The sequence below is a fragment of the Podarcis melisellensis genome (genome assembly GCF_964234715.1).
Source record: "Podarcis melisellensis genome assembly, chromosome: 8".
Classification (NCBI taxonomy): domain Eukaryota; kingdom Metazoa; phylum Chordata; class Lepidosauria; order Squamata; family Lacertidae; genus Podarcis; species Podarcis melisellensis.
In genome coordinates, this window is record NC_138540.1 from 24,195,570 (window position 1) to 24,213,293 (window position 17,724).

The window sequence follows — 17,724 nt, forward strand, 5'->3', positions numbered from 1 at the left end:
ATACAGTGATTGGTTGAATGGGCTGTCATTACCTTCACAGGCCTTTCCATCATCTTTAAGCTTGGATCCTTCGGGACACTTGCAGTAGAAACTCCCAATTGTGTTACAGCACTGGGATTCGCAGCCTGCGTTCCCGGTTTCGCATTCATTCACATCTGCAAGCAAAGGAAGAAAAAGAGGAAACTCAGTGTTCTAACTGGTGCTTAATGCCGATTTCCAGTGAGAGCTATTGGCCGTGTTCATGTTCACAGGTTCTCAGAGGGTGTGGAGTAAGGATTGGGCCATGCATGCTAATCCACTCCCCAAGTTCCATGCCTAACCTTTATGCATAGGAACACAGAAAAGTTAGCTAACTGTTGGTCCATCTAGCTCAGCATTGTCTACACTGCCATTCAGTAGCTCTCTGGGGCTTCGGATGAGCCCATCTCTAACTGGAGACAGGGAGGATCAAACCCCATTCTACATGCAAAGCAGATGCACTCTCTCTGAGCTATGCCCCTTCTCCAAAAGGCAGCAACGCAGTATACTTTGTGTCAGTATACACCCTTTGCCTGTCTAGACTACTGTTGTCCAGTCTTGATGGGCAGCATCTCTCCAGGGTGTCAGGCCCAAGGACCTGACCTACCACCGGATCCTTTTAATTGGAAATGCTAGCCAAGGAACCTGCATGCAGATCTGGTGCTCTCCCACCAAGGTATGGCCCCACTGATCTGCACTGTCCCACTGGAGCTTGCAAACAATAGTGTTGCACCATGGAAGCCCCAGCTGCATGGAAGCAGGGAGGACTTGGCAGTCCCAATTTCCTTGCCCACTTTGAATACTGGACATTTATTTATGGCTTTGGCTCCAGAAGTGCAAATTAATGCAAATCTGGTGGGTGGGTGTGTTCCACAACATATCCTGGTATGGCAGAGAAGTAGAAAAAATGTATGGTTGTTCTTAAGTCAAATGAAGATCAACCTTCTGGGTCAAATGTGAGAGGTGGGTGTAGCCTCCCGCCTGTCCAAGGCATATTGTCATGGCACCACATAATCAGTTTGCAATTTAAAAAAAAAAACTTCATGGAAATTTGGTAGCATTTTGATACACATTTCTCCTAATACACACACCTTTGTAAGGCAGTTTGCCTAATGTACCAATTTTTGCACAGCCATTTGGGGTTTGGACTAGACGGACCTTGGGACCTTTTCCAAGCCCTTGATCCTATGATTCTAATTTCCACCAAAGAAATAATTTTGACATCTCCATTTTCACTAAGGGGTATATTTTTATGGACACTTGATCCCAGTGCAGGCTGCTGCTTCTTCTTCTTTTTGGTGCGCCTTCCTTGGCACGAGAAATGCATTTCAAAATTCAGGAAAGTGCAAATTTCGAAGGATGGCTCTGTTTCAGTTAGTGTACTGTTCCAGAAAGTGCAAATTAAAGCCTTCTGGGATACAACCTTCCAAGAAATTGGATCTTTGGTTAAGTATCATCTTTTACCCTCACACTACAACTAGCCCTCCTCAATCTTTTTTTTTAATGGAAGATGATGCTATTGTTTATAGTAGGGAGCTAGTCGGACATTTATTGACTGCTGCACAACTCAGGATTGCAAGGTTTTTGGAGAGATAAGTCTGGAGCTGATTTGAACTACTGGTGCAGAAAGGTCTGAGATACTGCACTGCTGGAAAAGCTAACATTTAAATTAAAAGTGTGCAGAAGTCAATGTAGAACAAGTAAGTTCACTTCGGTTTAGTTTGTTTGTTGTTGTTGTTTAGTTGTTTAGTCGTTTAGTCGTATCCAACCCCAAGGACCAGAGCACGCCAGGCACTCCTATTTTCCACTGCCTCCCGCAGCTTGGTCAAACTCATGCTGGTAGCTTCAAGAACACTATCCAACCATCTCGTCCTCTGTCGTCCCCTTCTTCTTGTGCCCTCAATCTTTCCCAACATCAGGGTCTTTTCCAGGAAGTCTTCTCTTCTCATGAGGTGGCCAAAGTATTGGAGCCTCAGCTTCACGATCTGTCCTTCCAGTGAGCACTCTGGGCTGATTTCCTTCAGAATGGATAGGTTTGATCTTCTTGCAGTCCATGGGACTCTCAAGAGTCTCCTCCAGCACCATAATTCAAAAGCATCAATTCTTCGGCGATCAGCCTTCTTTATGGTCCAGCTCTCACTTCCATACATCACTACTGGGAAAACCATGGCTTTAACTATACGGACCTTTGTTGGTAAGGTTTAGTTTATGAGTTGTGTCAATACTGTTACATGCCACCACAATCTCTGAGCAGCGCAAGACTCCAGAAACTTACCGGATTCTGTTTCCTTGGAATGAAGGTCAGCAGAGATTATGGTGTCTTTGAGATGTATGTTTTTGTTTTTATTTACACATATATACAATCTGAGGATAAGATTGAGGAGCTCCCAGCATTAACACCCAAACAGATCTTCTTCTTGTGGTTAATTTAATTTATTTTTAAGAGGTTTACAGCCTACATTAGAAGCTCAAATAAAACAATCCAGAATCGAGTCAAATATAGACTGAAGAAAGTATACTGAAGAAAGCAAAATATAAAGTATACGTACATTCAAAGCAACGTAATTTACAGGGAACTGAACTATTATCTTAAAGATTTCAAAATAAAACATTACCAAGGAGGTCAACTACAGAAGGCACCTTTAATGCAGCAATGTTAACCCCAAATGATTATTATCTTAAACATTTCAAAAGAAAACATTACTAAAGGAAGTCAGATATAAAATGAACATTTCAAACAGCACAATTAGCAAGAGAATGAAAGTTCTTAATATAGGTTAGCCATAATTTCAAGCTTAAGTCTGAGAAGAATCAGTACTGTTTGCTTCTCCATTAGTCACAGCTTTGGATCCAGCACAGATCAAGCGTGTCTCTGTGTCCCCAGCTTCCAGCCTGCTTTCTGCTCAGTACTCCCCAACTCTCACTACGTCTACTGTTCTCCTTCCTAGCAGATAGTGAGGGGGTAGAGGAAAGGCCTGCCCATTTGTTCTATGGCAGGGAGCAACTTCTTTGGTTATGCTAACCGTGGCGCTTAAGTGAATCAGCCAAAACCATGAGCTAGACAAAAGGACAGGTTGGGCAAGCTTGCTCTCATACATTTGACATCCATAGATACAGAATCCCCAAGAATGGGACTCGGAGAATCATCCAGACTGACCCCACCCACCCCCCAAATCCACAATATCCAAGTACATGGTCGGTTTCCACCATTGGTGTTTAAATGGATCTGGTTAAAGCTGAAGTCCATCAATATATTATTTTTGTCTCTTTGTGTGTCTTCTCCCTCTTTTGTACACCCATTTCCTGAATTTGCAAAATAAAAGAGATACTTTTTGGTGTTATACTTACAGGATATGATCCTTAAAGACTACTACAGACGACTTCTTCTTTAATCCCTGCCCAATGTTTGCTCTTTGTTTATATTGTTTTCATCCCTTATTATGGTAAGATTTAGTTTTTACTAGGTTATGTCAATTATTGTTATTTTTTTTAAAAAAATAAACATTTTATTGAGTTGTTGTTTTTTTAAAAGTGCAGGCATTAACAAAAAGAAAGAAAATCAAGACTCAGAAGTACAAAGCTCCAAAGGGGTAATAAAGTATTAACCAATACAAATATCCCCTTTACAAATAATAAAGACATGCAAAAATAAATGTATTCTCCACCTGTGAGTCCCATCGTTATTGAGAATAAAGGATCTTAGATGAGCCAGACATTTGCATATACTGGTGGGCTGAGCAACCATGTGCCTTGATATCTGCGTAAGAAATAAAACCACGTTCTCTATCCCAAAAATGATTATTTGAGCTCTGCCATTTAGATACTTTCGGCTTATCAGATTTCTTTCCAAGGAGGGCAATTTGCCGAGTGCAAAAGTACCTGCGATTCAAATGATTAACGGTCAGTTATTGTTATTTAAGAAACTGATCTTATGTTTAGGATGTTAAGAGTTATCAAAACCCAATAAAAAATTTATACGGAAATGGGTGGGTGGGTGCAAATTCAGCGGGTTACCTTTAAATACAACCCAGATAAAATTTCTTCCTCATCCCCAGAACCTGTCTCACATGATTACAGGGAACTTTGCTGGGGCACCAGAAGAAGGACCTATCCTGTTACTGTTCAGTGACCAGGGCTTTAACAGGAAGACACTGCAGTTAAGGGACTTCAGGGAAACACTGGCAAAGATCCGACTTGGGTGAAAAGCCTTTGACGCAGAAAGCGTTAAAACTGGGCTCGGGCGGCTCTTAAGTCTGGACTGCCAGGCGGCTTCAGGAGGAAGCTCAGAAACAGTTGACCTGGGAGTCCAGCCAAGGGAGAGTGAGTTCCAGGCGACTTCAGCTGTCACAACATGCTCAAGGAGGCGGGGGATGAATGCATGTGCCAGGGAACTCTTGAAAAACTTATGGGCCCTGACTGCTGGAATGCAATTCCAGGGGGAGCTGTCATCCACAAACCTATCCATTTCAGTTTCTCAATTCCCCACACCTTAAATTCAGGACCTGGGAGACCAGGGTTCAAATCCTCACTTGGCCATGAAGCTCACTGGGTGTGACTTACAGCTAGTCACTGCCTCTGGGCCTAACCTACCTTTTGGGGTGGAGGAGCAGGGAAAACCACATAGGGCACTTTGAGCTCCTTGGAGAAAAAGAAGGGATGTAAATAAATAATATGTTTGCAGATATAGGGCTGTACTCAGTGGTAGTCCTGCTCAGAGATGACCCAGTGAAATGAATGACCTCCAAGAAACTAAAATCATCTTGACGACACCTGAATGTGGTGCCCACCATAAAAACAGAAGCATTCATTATCTGTCCAGTGCCCCAAACAAATTTGTCCAAAAACAGTGTCTCTCTTATAAGCACCTTTTCATCTCTTTCCACCCCACAATCCCTCTTGTTTTTGGAAGGATCCTGCCCCCTGGTGGCAGATCTTTTGTTAAAAAAAAACAGCTACACATCTATTGTTGCCATCCACCCTCATCGTGTTGAAATTGACAATTTTGGCTCTTTCGGAATTTGATTGCTGTTCATCTTAGACAGATGGCTGCATCCGGCAGTAGTCAAACTAAGAGTATAGCCTCTAAAATAAACAGCTTGGTCCCATTAAATTGCAATGGGTCTACCCTGAGTAAAGCTCCTCTGAATGAAACCCAGACGTCAGTTATAATTAAGGACACTTCCAGAGTGTCAGCGTTTTGAGGGAGGGATTTGGTTTCCTAGCAGAAATGTAGGTTTGTGCAGTTAAGGTGGATTAAAGCGCTTGGTGATAAAATAAGAAACAGACTTCTTGCAGTTAGGAAAGTGACAGGAAAATGCATTGAAAAGTGTGGGAGGATCAAATGATGGGTGAGGAAATCAGGATGAACACAATACAAAGGTATGTTCTTGTATAACCTCCCCGCAAATGAATTAAAATGGATGCTCAATTGCAGAAAGAGGCAGCAAAACCTTTAGGCTGGAGGACAGCAAAAGCCATTCTAACCTTTGGGAGGTTTAAAGGAGGCTCCTTTGAAGCCCTCAGCTTGAATATTTATGCTGCTAAAATATCCCCCCAACATTTGTATGGGACTCAGACACCAGGACGGGGATATGTTCCAACAGATGCAACCAACCATTCAGAGTAAGTTTCTGAAGGAACTGCTGGGACTTCCCCCACAGGTACTTTATTATTAGTATTAGTATCTAAATTTGTATACTCCCCTATACCCGCAGGTCTCTGGGCAGTTCACAGCATAAATTCACAATATAAAAACACAAAATACATAATAAAAACAAGAGCAACCCAATTAAGCCTCCTTCCCCAACACATTTTAAAAGGGCATCAGATGTCAATCAGCCAAAAACCTTGTTAAAGAGGAATGCTTTTCCCTGACATCTAATGGTGTATTATGAAGGCACCAGGTGAACTTCCCTGGGGAGAGCATTCCACAGACAGGGAGCCACTGCAGGAAAGGCCCGTTCTCATGTTGCCGCCCTCCAGATCTCTCGTGGAGGAGGCACACAAAGAAAGGCCTCAGAAGACGACCTTAGGGTCTGGGTAGGTTCATATGGAAAGAGGCAGTCCTTGAGGTACAGTGGTACATCGGGTTAAGAACTTAATCCATTCTGGAGGTCTGTTCTTAACCTGTGGTTAACCTGAGGTACCACTTTAGCTAATGGGGCTTCCCGCTGCTGCCACGTGATTTCTGTTCTCATCCTGAAGCAAAGTTCCTAACCCGAGGTATTATTTCTGGGTTAGCGGAGTCTGTAACCTGAAGCGTCTGTAACCCGAGGTACCACTGTATTGCAGTCCTAAGTCGCTTAAGGTACCTTCTTAGTCATACTCTCCCTGGATGAGTAGACAAATTCATGGAGGATAAAGCTATCAGTGACTACCCACCATGATCTGTGTTCTCCCTCTGCTGTGAGTGGCAAATGCCTATGAATACCAATTGCAAGCGGGAAGAGCTGCAGACATCTGGTTGGCCACTGTGAGAACAGAATGCTGGAGTGGCTGGGGCCCCCTTTGGCCTGATCCAGCAGGGCTTTTATTCTCTTCTTATTGTGCTTCTAAAACTCTTGCTCTCTCACTCATCAACCCTCACACACCACCCACGGCCCTAGATGCCAATCACACACAAAAAGAATCCTTCGCTCCCAACCTCTACAGTTATTCAGAGAGCCATAAAACACAAAGTTGTTATTCAATCCAGACACCAGACCCCAAGATTTATTTGTGTATGTGGGGAATGTAAAGAAAAGGACACTCTGGGGTGTGGGGGGGGGTACTCTAAGATCCTGGAGGTGCGGGTGGAGAGCAGGAAGAGAGTGAAGAAATCTGATCCGTTGAGTGTTTGCCCCCTCCCCATAAAGCTTTGAAAAGCTTCAGCGTTTGAAAACCTAGATGTTTTAGGAGTTCATGAAGAGAACCACACAGTGAAAGAACCAGGCAAGAGAGTTGAATGGCGGGGGGGGGGTCAGATTTAAAGGGATCGCTTTTCCAAATCCTGTATTTGAACACAAAGCAGGCAGGGTACCGTGTTTGGCTTTTAAAACATGTTTTAAGGTGTTGCAAAGGATTCTCTCTCTCTCTCCGTTGCCCCTCCATTTTGTGAGGAAGTTATACAATGTCCACTATTTACGGAGTGGGGGAGTCTTAGGATGTTGGGCTGTTCATGGTGTGTGTGTGTGTGTGTGTGTGTGTGAGAGAGAGAGAGAGAGAGAGAGAGAGAGAGAGAGAGAGAGAGAGAGAGAGAGAGAGAGAGATTTTAGTGGCACAATGGCCAAGTATGAGGACTAACAACAATGGAACAGCAACAGTGGAAACATTGTGTTATTGGTGAGGAAAAGGGAGAAATTTTATTAACTTTACAGTGGTACCTCGGTTTTTGAAAGTAATCCATTCCGCAAGACCATTTGACTTCCAAAACATTCAAAAACTGAGGCACAATGGGCGGTCTGTAGAAAATTGAGAAATATACAGTTGTACACTTAGCGGACGCCGTTCGACTTCTGAGGCACATTCGAAAACAGAAGCATTTACTTCCGGGTTTTCGGCGTTCAGGTTCTGAAACGTTCGGTGATGGAGACGTCTGAAAACCGAGGTACCACTGTCCACTGAAGGTGAACCTTTCTAATTTGCACTTTCTGAAATAATGCACAAACTGAAACTTAGCCATCCTTCGAAATTTGCACTTCTCCAGGGCTTGCAATGCAAAAGCTGCTGTATTATCGATATAGGTTGTTGGTCCATCACTAGCTTAGTACTGTCTGCACTGACTGGCAGCAGCTGTCCAGAGTTTTGGACAGGGAGTTCTTTCCAGTCTCTATGTGGAGATGCTGGGGATTGAACCTAGGACCTTCTGCCATGCAAAACATCTGCACTACCGAGTTATGGCCCTCTCCTGATGAGTCCAGACAATATGACCATGCCAGCCATGGAAGCGAGATCTGGCAGAGCTCTTAGGTTCTTTGAAAAGGTAACAGAACAAAACATCATGGGAGGCAGGTTTGCCAACAGCTGCTAGTTGTGCCTCTTAAATGGGAGCTGCATATTCAAAGACACAATATATATGGATTAGATCCAGGCGGGATAGTGGATAAAGACAATGAGACAGATCCTCCCCTCCCCTTGCAGGTCAAGATTGAAAGGTGGGCAGGGCCAGCCACCTGTCAATCACCTGACATCACAATGATGTCAGAGCTCCCACTTTTGCTCATGTGAAAGTCCCCATGACATCTGGTACACCATTTTGTGCCTGTGTGTTTCAAAATCAAATTGTGTGGGTAGCGGCACAGCTACAATCCTTGAAATGTGAAATAAAAGCACACAGAGCATTCCACCTAGGAAAACCTTGGGTTTCTGTTTCCCTGATGTGTTGAAAACCTGCTCAGGTTCAGCGAAAGGTCTGGATTCCAAAACCTTCCTAGGCAAACCATGCTGAGCCCATCCTGACCGTTCCAAAATAAAGCTCCAAACTGGTCAAGATGGGTTGCTCTTTAAATCAACGTTTCGCTCCGTTCTTGAACCATTGCCATGGTTTTACATCACATGCAGGCACCAAAGCAGTTCAGAAAGATCTTCATCCAGACTCGAACAGCAGGGTCACCTCTTGCAAGGGAACTACATTGCCTGATGATCAGCTGGTCATGGGCACTTCAAAAGTCCTATGTTTTGCAAGCTGCAGCAATCAGTTGCACTGGCAAGTGTTAAACTCCTTTTCCATGACAATGCTGGCTGGGACCAATTGGATCATAGGATCATAGAATTGTAGAGTTGGAAGGGACACCAAAGGTCATCTAGTCCAACCCCCTGCAATGCAAGAATCTCAGCTAAAGCATCCATGACAGATGCCCATCCAACCTCTGCTTAAAAACCCCCAAGGAAGGAGAGTCCACAACTCCCCCAGGGAGACCGTTCCATAGTCAGAATCTCCTTTCTTGTCACTCGAAGCCATTGGTTCGAGTCCTACCCTCCAGAGCAGGAGAAAACAAACTTGTTCCCTCTTCCATGTGACAGCCCTTGAGATATTTGAAGATGGCTCAATCTCTTTTCTGAACTAAACATAGCCAGCTCCTTCAACCATTCCTCATAAGGCTTGGGTTCCAGACCCACGATCAGCACATGTTCCAGAAAAGGAGGATCAAATGTTCTCCACTCCTGACTTATTATATCTGGTAGCAGCTCTTCACACTCTGAGAGACTGAGAAAGAGAGACAAAGAGTGTGTGTGTGTGTGTGTGTGTGTGTGTGTGTGTGTGTGTGTGTGTTTCTTCCCATTGCTTGTTCCCCTACCCTTTTTAAAAAAACTGGAAAGAAATTCACCATTCCCTCTCCACCAAAACCCTTCCACCATTTGCAACTGCCCCATCCGCTTTAACCAAGCTGAATCCAAGATCCCCAATCCTTGAAATATGAAATAAAAGCACACAGAGCATTCCACCTAGGAGAACCTTGGGTTTCTGTTTCCCTGACGTTTTGAAAACCTGCTCAGGTTCAGCGAAAGGTCTGGATTCCAAAACCTTCCTAGGCAAACCATGCTGAGCCCATCCTGACCATTCCAAAATAAAGCTCCAAACTGGTTGAGATGGGTTGCTCTTTAAAGCAACGTTTCGCTCCGTTCTTGAACCATTGCCATGGTTTGACATCACACGCAGGCACCAAAGCAGTTCAGAGAGTTCTTCATCCAGACTCAAACAGCGGGGGCACCTCTTGCGAGGAACTCTCCGCTAAGGGAGCGCAGAGTTTGGGATGACAGGGTGATTAATGATGTGTGCTCAAACGCCGAAGAGGCCGGCGAGGACAGACCGCCGCAAGACGCAAAAGGGTCGAGGCCACAATCCTAGATGAACAGAGCGCCACTGGGCTCGAAGTGCGCTTGCTGCCAGAGGTGTTTGGAAAGCTGGCGCTGCAGCCGACCACCCTGGTGAATCAGCAGGCCGGTTAGAAACGAAAAAGAGGATTTGCCCATCAACGTCTGGCTGTTTTTAATTCGCAGGAGCTTGTGAAGTAATGTCTGCCTTTGTGCAAGCTGGGGGAGAAGACTGTCGACATCCCCTGCTGACCTGTGAAACCAAGAGTGGGTCGCCTACTTTTACATCCACAGGTCCCACCCGCTCTTGATTTCCAAGGTGAAACAGCAGGCAGAAATTCTTCAGGGGAAGAGGATCATTAGGTGTGCGTGCAGAAGAAGACCTTGTGTTGGTGTTGACCTTTAAAGCCCTAAACGGCCTCGGCCCGATATACCTGAAGGAGCGTCTCCACCTCCATCGTTCTGCCTGGACGCTGAGGTCTAGTGCCGAGGGCCTTCCGGTGGTTCCCTCACTGTAAGAAGCAAAGCTACAGGGAACCAGGCAGAGGGCCTTCTTGGTAGTGGCGCCCGCCCTGTGGAATGCCCTCCCATCAGATGTCAAAGAGATAAACAAATACCTGACATTTAGAAGACATCTAAAGGCAGCCTTGTTCAGGGAAGTTTTTAATGTGTGATGTTTTGATGTATTTTTAATCTTTGTTGGAAGCCGCCTAGAGTGGCTGGGGAAACCCAGCCAGATGGCCGGGGTACAAATAATAAATTATTATTATTATTATTATTATTATTATTATTATTATTATTATTATTATTATTATGCCACAGTCTGTGCAAGGCTATTTGACACCCTCCCCCCAGCCATTGTGGCACTAGCTTAAGCCAGGCTTTGGCAGGGACCTAGAGATCTCCCACCTCCTTCCCAAAGCCTGGTAATCACTTGCTCAGCTTTGGGAAGGAGGAAGGAGGCCACTAGGACCGTGTCAGAGCCTCTCTGAAGCCAGGCATGTGCTTACTGGGCTTTGGGAAGGCACCCTACTTGGTTGCATGCCCAGTGCAACCGCACTGCTCTCACTGCCCTAAATGGGCCCCTGGTGGGTGAGTAATGGGGGAGGCAGAGGTGTGTAAAATCATGCACAACGAGGAGACAGCAAAAAAAGGAGAAGTTGTCCTCCCTCTCTTGTAATACTGGAACTCAGGGTCACCCAATGAAGCTGAATGTTGGGGGTATGTAGGACAGGCAGAAGCAGTGGCGTAGCATGGGTTGCCAGTGCCCAGGGCCGCATGGAGTAGAATGGGAGGGAAGGAGGGAAACAGTCAGAGTACGCATGCACATTCAACTGCCTAACTGCGTCCGCAGCACCCAGGAGATCACAGCTACAGAGATAAGAAAAGAAGAGTCATTCCATTGCCTGGAGAGGTCAATTCCTGGTTCACATGGAGAACCCATTTTCAACAGCAACAGAAGTGCACAGCTATATTGAGGCAGCACCTGGTGTTGAAATTTTGCAGCCATAACAATTTCGCACCCACAGCAACTGCCCCTGTGCCCCCAAGCTGGCATGCTAGGCTACTGGGCAGAAGAAAATACTTCTTCACACAGTGCTTGGTTAAACGATGGAATTCACTTCCACGAAAGCTGGTGGTGAGACACCATCTTGGATGGCTTTCTCAGAGGGTGAGACAAATGGCTGCTAGCCATGGTGACTAGGTTCCACCTCCATTGTCTGCTGCTGAGTATTACAGGTGAAGAGAGTACTGCTGGAATTGTGGGCTTCCCAGAGGCACCTACGAAAACAGGATGCAGGACGAGATGGGCCTAGCAGGGCTGTTTGTATGTTATAGACACAGATCCAAACCATGGAGACATCCAGTTCAGCATCATCTGCACAGGAAGGGGCTATTGGGCAAAAATCTTTCCCTGCTCTCTGTCCTCTTTTACCGGTGATGCAAGGGACTGAACTTCTGCATGCGAAGGGTTTGCTCCGGCACATCCAAGACAAATACTGGGGAAATCCAAGCCGCATACCAGACTAACAGCTTGCTTGTATAACCCCAGTGCAGAGGGCGTCCCCTCAAAAGCTGTTATCACAAGGGTTAGCTGATGGGTGGTTTGTGGGCCATAAACTACCATGCGGTTCTTGCCAATGGAGGTCATGCACACAGTTTCTCACGGTGACAAATCACAAAATGCAGATATTCTAGTGCCTCAGAATAGTGCCTCAGCAGTTGCGCTTCTCCTGCTCTGCACTCTGCCTCCCCCTTCATCTTTGACCTCTCTCCTTTCATCACAACTCTTGATGCCATTAGCCGATCTGAAGTCACACTGGGGCTGACCAAGCAGAAAGCGTCCGATGGCTTATCTTCCCCTACTATTGGCCTGGCTGCTCTGATGTCAGAGGGGGGGCATACCTCCATTTGCCCTGCCTTTTCCCCCCAGGGAAACCCAATCTTTAGCGCTGAATCAGAACAAATGGCTATTGGGTTTTCTGCGGGCTGCTGTACTAATTTAGCACTAAAGAGTGAGTTTTCCCGGGGAAAGTGGTGAGGCAAAGGCAAACTCAATCAGACCTCATGCCTAGAAAGTGTTGGACAAGCACAAAATGCTTTCTAGGCACAGCACAAATGGAAGTGTGAACAAGCCCAGAGCGAGGAGGGTGGACTCCTTCCAACAACCGATTCATTGAGCTTATATTCATCCACAAAGCTTATGTGGAGCTTAGACTATGTCCAGTCATTATTTTTTTGTAATTGTTTTTGTTTTTCCCCTTTGTAATATGCAAGGAGCAATAATGGCAACAATAAAGAGAAAGGGAAAAGATCAAAGCAGGAAAAGAAGTGAAGGCTGTGAGGAGAGGGGAGTGGAAGTATTCCAAAAACAGCATTATAATTCCAGACAATTGCCCTTGATAATAAGTGTCTTATCCAAGAATGTTTCCATAGGAATCTATGAGAAGAGGGCAGCTGCCAAGAATACTATGTCCAGTCATTACAGAGCACTCCTGTTTTTCTTCTTTTCTTTTTTTGCGGGGGTATGGACAACCATGAACACTTACCCTGAATTACAGGTGCTTAGACATCTCCCCATAGGACGTGGGTGGCGCTGTGGGTTAAACCACAGAGCCTAGGACTTGCCGATCAGAAGGTCGGTGGTTCGAATCCCCACGATGGGGTAAGCTCCCGTTGCTCAGTCCCTGCTCCTGCCAACCTAGCAGTTCAAAAGCACGTCAAAGTGCAAGTAGATAAATAGGTACCACTCCGGCGGGAAGGTAAACGGCGTTTCCTTGCACTGCTCTGGCTCACCAGAAGCGGCTTAGCCATGCTGGCCACATGACCCGGAAGCTGTACGCTGGCTCCCTTGGCCAATAAAGCGAGATGAGCGCCGCAACCCCAGAGTTGGCCACGACTGGACCTAATGGTCAGGGGTCCCTTTTCCCTTTCCCCGAGGTTGTGGGGTTGTTTTTTTTAATAGTGCTTCATCAATGGGGGTGTGTCATGCATGCACACATGTGCACTGGCAATGTACCAAGCCGTGAGATTGGGATGCTGCATATAAATGGAACTGAAACCTGAAGCACCGGTTCTGCAATTCATTTGATGAAAACTCCTAAGTAAAAGCAGATCCTAGGAGAAGAGAAGCATGAGGCAGAAGAAGGCAGAAGACAGACAAAGAATTGGGATGGGGAAAATCTTCCCATTCTTTACTTTCAAGATCTACATTTATTGGGTTATTCTCCTTTATCTTCTGGATGGGTTTGTTGGTTTGACAGACGATCAGGGTCTTCTAGACACTGGAGGAGCCACTGTTTTGTTTTGAATTTACATATATTTATTTATTCACTGACGTATTTCAAAATGGCCCTGTTGACCTTGGAACATGCAGTAGAATTAGATAAGCTTAAGAACATATGAAGTGGCATTATCCTGTATCAGACTCCTCAGTCCACCTAGCTCAGTAATGTCTATACTGACTGGTAGCATCTCTCCAGGGTTTCAGGCAGAGAGTCTTCCTGAGCCCTCCCTGGAGATGCTGGGATTGAACCCAGGACCTTCTGCATGCAATGCAGAGACTGTGCCACTGAGCCAGAGAGAGCCTTTCCCCTGCTCAAAAGGAAGTGGCTTCAGGTTATATGTCTGGTGAGACTAGCACTGTAACCCTGACAGGCAGCAGCTCTCCAGCAGAGGTCCCCTCCCTCACCTGTTATCTTTTACTGGGCATCGAATCTGGGAACTTCTATACGGAAGGATTCCATTCTACGCCTAAGCTGTGGTTCCTGCCATTTGCCTCCTTCCCGCCAAACTCAGTGATTGTTATTTTTACATTTCTATATGAGCTTTTCCTCCAAGGAGTGCCTGCGGTTCTCCTCCTCCCCATTTTATTTTCACAACAACCCTGTGAGGCAGGTCAGGCTGAGAGACAGTGATTGACCCACCTCCTCCCAGTGAGCTTTGTGCCTGAATGCAGATTTGAACACAGGTCCGAGTACAGCATTACACCACAGTAACCCCGAAACCCGTGAAGGTGCATTGGAATCCTTCTCCAGGGCAAGGGGAACATGGTTGGTCTGGTTAGGGCTTTAAACCTTGGTCTCTCAGGCCCTAGACCGACACTCTAACCCAGGCATCGCCAAACTTGGCCCTCCAGCTGTTTGGGGACTACAACTCCCACCATCCCTAGCTAACAGGAGCAGTTGTCAGGGATGATGGGAATTGTACAGTGGTGCCTCAGGTTAAGAACTTAATTCGTTCTGGAGGTCCGTTCTTAACCTGAAACTGTTCTTAACCTAAGATACCACTTTAGCTAATGGGGCCTCCCACTGCCCCTGTGCTGCCGCCGTGCGATTTCTGTTCTCATCCTGAAGCAAAGTTCTTAACCTGAGGTACTATTTCTGGGTTAACAGAGTCTGTAACCTGAAGTGTCTGTAACCCGAGGTACCACTGTAGTCCCAAAACAGCTGGAGGGCCGAATTTGGGGGCTGCCTGCTCTAACCACTACAGAGCACTACCTTTTGTGGATCTTGCCCTGCCTGTTGAATTTGTACTCAGGGAACGTAGTCTTTAAGGAACCCCCCCCCCAAAAAAAAATCTCTGTCTTTTGTCACTTTATCGCAGGAGTGAATGGCCAGCATCTGCAACTGGTTCTACAGCTCAAGAAGTACAATTGAATTTCAAGGGAGGAGGGAAGGATTCAGGGCACATCTGGTCCTTTATTTACAGAGGTTCTGACATCCCCACATGAAAGTAGTTTGCCGACTTAAAACCGATAATGACCCCCCTCCCCTTTCCTCTCTTCCATCTGTCTTTGGGCACACAAAAAAAACCTCACCAAACAGACAAGCTTATTGTGTAGGAATTTATAGCATCTCAAGGAGTGAGGGAGAAAAGGGAGGAAGCTTCCAGAAGTGCAAGAGGCTCCTCTGGGCTGCCAGCATCTGTCCGGCTTCCTGAACAATGATCGTCCCTTATCATCCTCCCCTGCAGAGGCACCGTAAACAGACCCACCAATCAGATCCACTGGCAACCAAAATCTACAGATGGGACACATCCCTGTTGGCAAAGAGAGAAAGAGAGAGAGGGAGAAAGAAAGAAAGAAAGAAAGAAAGAAAGAAAGAAAGAAAGAAAGAAAGAAAGAAAGAAAGAAAGAAAGAAAGAAAGAGATGAAGACGCAGGAATCAGGCAGCCCAAGTTTCCAAGGAGGCAATAATGTCTTTGTAGGAAACTTAGAAAGCTGTCTTTATAATGAGTCAGGGTGTTGGTGCACCTATCTGGTCATTGCAAAGACTTAGCATGTGACTAGGAGTGTGTACGTAAATTTGCTGCTTCTCTTCCCTTCCTCCCTTCCAGTCCCTTTTCCTTATGTGTTGCAACACATCCACTGTAAACCTTATTTGGACTGAAGAGCAGGGCGATATTGCTTCAAACGAATGAATGCATAAAAAGTTCCTGCAAAAGAATAGTTAATTGTGCATCCATTTCCTTTGCCAACGCACTCATTTCAGAATAAACCTTTTTTATAAAAAAAAAAAATTCAGGTGAGCTCCATTTAATTCATCTTCCAACCCCGACCCCACATACAATGACTTCTGCATCAGATTAGGTGTCCTCATCCCCTCTCCCTAACATGATCGATAACTGTTGTGCTTGAATCAAGATTTCACTTCTTGTGTACCAAAAAAAGAGAGGAAAAACTGTCATTTTAAGACCCTCAGTTTTTCAGTTCCCTGCATCAGTTTGTGAATTCTTCTTTCAGTTCTTCGTGAAAATTTGTCAGGTGTTTAGTGTAAATTTATCCCCAAATAAACTTTTTTGCAATAATTCCCCCCCCCCCCGCCCCAGTATAATGTATTATCCTAGCATATGCTTTTTGCCCCATATTACTTGGGTGGAAATCTGCACTGCAAAATTCAGAGAAGTAAAAATTTCAAAGGCTGGCTGTGTTTCGGTATACAGTGGTACCTCGGGTTGCATATGCTTCAGGTTACATACACTTCAGGTTACAGACTTCACTAACCCAGAAATAGTATGCGGGATGAGAAAAGAAATCATGCTCCGGTGGTGCAGCAGCGGGAGGCCCCATTAGCTAAAGTGGTGCTTCAGGTTAAGAACAGTTTCAGGTTAAGAACGGACCTCCGGAACGAATTAAGTACTTAACCCAAGGTACCACTGTACGTACTGCCTCAGAAAGTGTGAATTAGGTACATTCACCAGTATATGAAAACTGAATCAAATTTCTCTATCTCCGCTAGTAGCGAGGCTAGTATTCATTCATAAACTAGAACCTTGACTCCCGTCATGATTTATTTCCACAATTTGCAGTTCTACGCAAAAGCCACCAGGCGGAGCCCCTTCCATCCTTTTGTTCTCTGAACTGTAGAGTCTATTGGCAGGCTTAATCATGCATTTCTGTTTAATAATTTTACACACACATACACCCCCCCCCCAAATTGAGAAAATGTAAATGCACGCAAGATGTAACTGCTACCCTAAGACGTCCTACAAAACCACAAACGAATACGCAGACATGAAGCTTCAGTGGAGAAAGAATTCCAAGTACCTACATCATAAAAGCCATTATTAGGAGCAACTACATATTTAAAAGCAGCAAGCTAGCTTCTGAGTTCCACAAATTTCTTCCTCTGGATTGTTGGGTTTTTTTAAGGGACAAAGAGGAAGAATATCGTGCCTTGTTTTAAGAGGCTAGTATGTTTGGATGTTGAACACCACAAAGGCCTGCAAATATGTCTCATTCAACACCACTGATCTCCCCTGAAGCATGCTAACCTCAGGGCACTTACAGACAACCTGTTTATTCAGCATTCATCCCAATTTCGTTGTAGGGAGATTAGAGAATGCTGGTTGTGTAACAAACATTCATTTAAAGAAAAATCAAATTTTATTAAGAATTTTCAACATAAAAAACAATAAAAGGGGGGGGATGGAAATCAGAAGAAGTACCGACATTGAAAGGTTGGCAACATAAATTTTTTCAAGTGATTGGATTAGCAAAAATGACGGCGACAATTAGAATGCAATCTAATAAAAATCTCAAACAGGAATGGAAATGTGTAGAAGAATACATGACCAAAAGATGCTCCAACAAGATTTTATTGATATGTATAGACTGATTTCACAAAGTTAAGTTAGGTTAAGCTAAGCAGATATATAAGATTGAATGTTTAATTAGTAAGATACAAAAATACAATCTCAATAATGAAGTTACAAAATAATAACAAGTCATGCATGGGTAGAGGGAAGACACAGGGTAAGAAATAAGAAGTGGATAAATATTGGTACATAATGAAATGTGAAAATGTGAATTTACGAATATAATGTATATGTATCATTATGTAAAGATTTCATATATGTATTACAACTTTTCTAATAAATAAATAAATGAAATGCAAAAAAGTGAAACTAATC

At 44.8% G+C, this 17,724-nt stretch overlaps 2 protein-coding genes across 5 annotated transcripts in view; one reads left to right on the plus strand and one right to left on the minus strand.

Annotated features, from left to right (window-relative positions):
* Positions 1-17,724, minus strand: part of MEGF6 (multiple EGF like domains 6) — a 213,913-nt gene that overhangs the window by 130,245 nt on the left and 65,944 nt on the right. For 3 of the 4 annotated variants that reach the window (XM_081923410.1, XM_081923409.1, XM_081923411.1), the window contains one exon: positions 33-155. The exons of the other annotated variant lie outside the window; for it this stretch is intronic. In XM_081923410.1, the coding sequence (XP_081779536.1) occupies positions 33-155 (123 nt within the window). The remainder of the gene's footprint in view (positions 1-32; positions 156-17,724) is intronic. 4 annotated transcript variants of the gene reach the window in all.
* The window catches only part of MRPS16 (mitochondrial ribosomal protein S16), a 249,029-nt gene continuing 245,157 nt past the window's right edge, over positions 13,853-17,724 (plus strand). Inside the window, exon 1 of the mRNA XM_081923935.1 lies at positions 13,853-13,856. The gene's annotated coding sequence lies outside the window, so the exon portion shown is untranslated. The remainder of the gene's footprint in view (positions 13,857-17,724) is intronic.